At 46.5% G+C, this 4395-nt stretch overlaps 1 protein-coding gene across 1 annotated transcript in view; it reads right to left on the reverse strand.

Annotated features, from left to right (window-relative positions):
* MYOC (myocilin) overlaps positions 1-4182 on the reverse strand; it is an 18684-nt gene extending 14502 nt beyond the window's left edge. The window contains exon 1 of the mRNA XM_004384108.3: positions 3609-4182. Coding sequence (XP_004384165.2) covers positions 3609-4158 — 550 coding nt within the window. The 5' untranslated portion in view covers positions 4159-4182. The remainder of the gene's footprint in view (positions 1-3608) is intronic.
* Between the last annotated feature and the right edge of the window lie 213 nt (positions 4183-4395).

Here is a 4395-nt window from a genome sequence, read left to right on the forward strand (position 1 = left end):
GGCGCTCTGCAGCCCCTCAGGAAGAAGCAAAGGTGGCGCACGGAGCCAGGCACTCGAGTGAAAGGAGGGGGAGGTGGCGAGAGACACATGAGAAATCAAAAGAAGCAGAAAAAAAAAGCAACACTAGCAGCCAACAAATGGCACCCAGAGAGCCACCCGCTTGGGTGTGTGGAATCCAAACAGCCGGCGCTTCCGGGTCAAGAGACCCTGGAGGCGGGAAGCAGAGGAGGCTGAGCCGGTGCAAAGAGGGGTGGGGGGTGGGAAAGCGCACACCGCAAGTTACCGGTTGTTTTGTCTCCCGCTGGACGCTCCATGAGGCTGCTTTCTCGTACCCCCGTTTGCTGGTCTCCGATAGGAGTCCAAGATGGTGTATCCATGCTGCATTTCTATGATTCTAAGGAGATCTTTTCCTTGTAACAATTACACGATAAAGTGGTGGTGACATTGTGAATGATTGTGGAGTATTGTGGGGTAAGAAAAAGTCCACCTTCTCAGCCCTTACCTTTGTTCACTCAGCCTCACCAAGCCCTCTCCCTCCACACCTCAATTATTGCCAACCCTACATAAAAGTACACCCACACTTAAATTCCAACTCCCCATGAATCTAGGACTTGAAGAAGGCCTTTTGTTCCAAGCATTCCTTTCCCTGATGTTTAAAAGTACTTTCCTGTCTTTCGTCTTTGGGTTCTCTAAGCCATAGGGCAACTGGAGGTCCTGGAAGGTCATTACACCTTAGGTGGAGAGGCCTGAGTTCTAGTGTTGGCTCTGCTGCTAACCGGTGAGACGGCATGGATAAGTTCAATTAACCCTTTAAGCCTCAGTTTCCACATCTGCGAAAATGAGCTAGTGGCATTAGATGCTTCTAGGTCCCATTCCAGTTCAACGTTCTTGTATTAATGTAATTTCCTGCTTATAAAAAAAAAATCCACTACGTGAAAAGAACTTCCAAGTCTGGAGTTCATTATAACAGGATTTTGCCCTTATTTTAAAAGCAGAGCAAAAGCCAAGGATAAAAAGAAATATAGAGAACATGTCAGGAAATCCCCTAAAGACTTGTTAAAAGACTACAGACAATAAAAAGAAAACATTGCCTCTGTTTTACACACACACACATGAACACACAGACACACACGCCACACACCCATACACACACACACACAAATACCACACATGCACACACATAGACATGCAAACATACGCACACACACACACACACACACACACACCCTCATACATACATGCACAGATTTTTGAGAATCTAACTTCACTCAGTTAACAGTCTGAAATAATTAACACCTTATAATACTTCTAGTAATAGTAATTTTTTTCATTTGTCCTCAATGGCTCAAGTTTAAGTCTAAGTTCTAGCACCACCTAAGTTCTAGAAACTTAGGCCTCTTAGCATTTTTGGACGTCACTTTCTTCTTTGTAAAATTCAGAATTGGATCTCTTCCAACTCTAACAGTATAGGATTAAAAAAATCCTTTACACTTTATAAAGTCACTTCATTTGAACCCTACAAAAAGTATTATTCACAGAAGAAATTTCCACTGCCATTTTACAGCTAAGAAACTAAGGTGCAGAGGGTCAAATGATTTTCCCAGGCTCCCACCCAGGCATTAACTCTCAGGGGTTCTAGCCTCACACCCATGTAGATCTCACCTTTTATGTAGAAAGCTTTAAAAAAATATATTTCACCATCATTTTATTTTGAAAATTTTCAAAGCTATAGGAAAGTTGAAAGAAGAGTATAATAAGCACCCCTGTACCATTCACCCAGAGGTCCCTTGGAAGAAAGGCCTGGCGATCTGCTTCTGAAAGGTCACAACCTTGAAGACTCTATGGAGCACAGTTCTACTCTGAAACAGATGGGGTCTCCATGAGTTGGAATCAGTTTGACAGCAACTTTTTTTGGGGGTACCATCCACTTAGACTCAACATTGTTAATGTTTTGCCATATTCGTTTTACTTTTCTTTCACTCTCTCTATATTTACAGGCTTTGCTGAGCCATTTGAAAGTGAATTGCAGACATCATGACCCCTCACCCCTAGGTGCTTCAGCATATGTCTCTTAAGAACAAGTATATTCTCCTACATAACCAAAATACCGCATTTCACCCAAGAAATTGAATATTAATATAACAATACGGTCTAATAAGTAGTCTACATTCTAATTTCCCCAATTATCCCAAGCCCGCCCCTTGTAGATTTTTCCCCGATGCAGAAGCTAATCAACAATCATGAACTGCATTTGGTCACCAGATCTCTTTGTTGTTGTTAGGTTCCGCTGAGTCGATTCCGACTCATAGTGACAGTATAGGACAGAGTAGAATTGCGCTATAGGGTTTTCTAGGCTGTAATCTTTACAGAAGCAGACCTCCAGATCTTTCTGCCCTGGAGCTTCTGGGTAGGTTCGAACCGCCAACCTTTTGGTTAGCAGCTGAGTGCTTAACTGTTGTGCCACCAGGGCTCCTCACAGATCTCTTTAGTCTGCTTTAATCTAGAGCAGGCTATTCCCTTTTCTTTTTTGTTCTTTCTTGACACTGGCATCTTTGAAGAGTCCAAACTAATTGTCCTATGATCTGAAATTTGCCTGCTTGTTTCCTTATTATTAGAAAACCTTTTAAACAGTGAATATTTGGGAAGACAACTTTCACAAAAACGTGAAATACTGCCTTCCCAACTAATGGGAGCAACGTGCCCCCCTCCACACCGCCACCACTACAACACACACACACACTCATGCACACTCACACTCATACACACTCACGGGCTCACCTTCAGGAAGCAGGAAGCAGGATGAACAGAAGAGCATCCCAGTTAGAAAAACCTGCCCCAGGACTGTGTCTGGTGACACAGAAGAGTAGGAAAATTTCCAAAACAACATATTGAGGGAAATGACAAAGGGTCTCCACCTCTTTATTTTGCCAAAGAAGGACATTTAAAAAAATCAAAATTATCACCAGTTACCATTTCATAAATCTATTGTAATTTCATAAACAGAGGTCATTTTAACACCAAAAGGTAGGAAATAACAATCTCTGAGCAAATATTCAAAAAAGGGTAATTTTTGAAATGGGCACTTGGGAACTTTGTACTGATCATATACATGTATAAATATACATACATATATACATATATGGAGCCCTGGTGGTGCCGTGGTTAAGAACATGGCTGCGAACCAGAAGGTCAGCAGTTTGAATCCACCAGCCACTCTTTGGAAACCTATGGGGCAGTTCTAGTTTGTCCTATAGGGTCGCTATAAGTCAGAATTGACTCAACAGCAGTGGGTTTGGCTTTTCTGGTATATACATATATATCTTGCCTGGTCCTTACCTTTCTCATTTGGCTATGAACTGTGAAAATTTTGTTACGGACAGCCGCAAGAACTTGGAACCACTGACCTAAACAAAACTATCAGGAGCTAAATTACTTAAAAATACATGAAAGTGATTGCATTGTCCTCCTCAACTGCTCAGCCTTGTGCTGGATGTGCAGTCTCTGGGAGAGCAGGCAGGGCAGAAAGGGCAGGCCTGGGGCCTCTGTACCAGGTCGCCATGAGCCATATCACCTGCTGGATGCAGGGCCCCTCCACCTGGCATTCCTACCTTCCCTGGAGCCTTGTGGCGTGTCTTGGGCCTGGGGACACTGGCTCTTTCTCAGCCTTGCTACCTCCTGCCTGCTGCTTTCCAGCCTCCTGGCCAGGTCCTCGTTCTCCTGACCCAGTTGCCTCTTCTCTTCCTCCAGAGTAGACTTGTCTCGGAGGAGGTTGCTATAGGCCGTCTCCAGCTCCCTGGTTTGGCTTTCCAGCTGGTCCCGCTCCCTCCTCAGGGTACCCAGCTCCCTCTGCATTCCCTCTTCGGTGTCCTGGGGTCCAGCAGATTGATCCCTGGTCAGCCGCTGGAGCAGGCTCTCCAGGGAGCTGAGCCGGGCCTTGGTGGCCTCCAGGTCTGCATGCTGGGTGCTGCTGTCTCTCTGGAGGTCCTGGATGGCCAGCATGGTCTGGCCCGACTCAGGGCAGCTGGATTCATGGGGGCTTGCCACGCTGAAGGTGTACTGGCATCGGCTGCTCCGATCGTCAGCCTTCCAGAGTTGGGCTGTCCTAGACCCCCCACCCCATGCCAGGCAGGCCAGGAGCAGCAGCTGGACAGCTGGCATGGTGGGCCCACAGCTGCAGAAGCGCGCACAGACGCCTTCAGTTCAGAGGCTGGGCGAGGCTTCCTCTGGAAAGGTCTGTGCACGGCAAGGTGTCTGGATGAGTGGCCCTGCCGGCTCGTGCCCGAGCTCCAGAGAGCCTTAGATGTACTGGGAAGCCAGCCCCACGTGTGGGGAGAAAGCGGTGGCCACGTGAGTCTGGGTGGGGCCGTGCAAGGAGGGGTTGTTTTCACACTGCCA

The sequence above is a fragment of the Trichechus manatus genome, unplaced genomic scaffold (assembly GCF_000243295.1).
Source record: "Trichechus manatus latirostris isolate Lorelei unplaced genomic scaffold, TriManLat1.0 scaffold00117, whole genome shotgun sequence".
Lineage (NCBI taxonomy): Eukaryota > Metazoa > Chordata > Mammalia > Sirenia > Trichechidae > Trichechus > Trichechus manatus.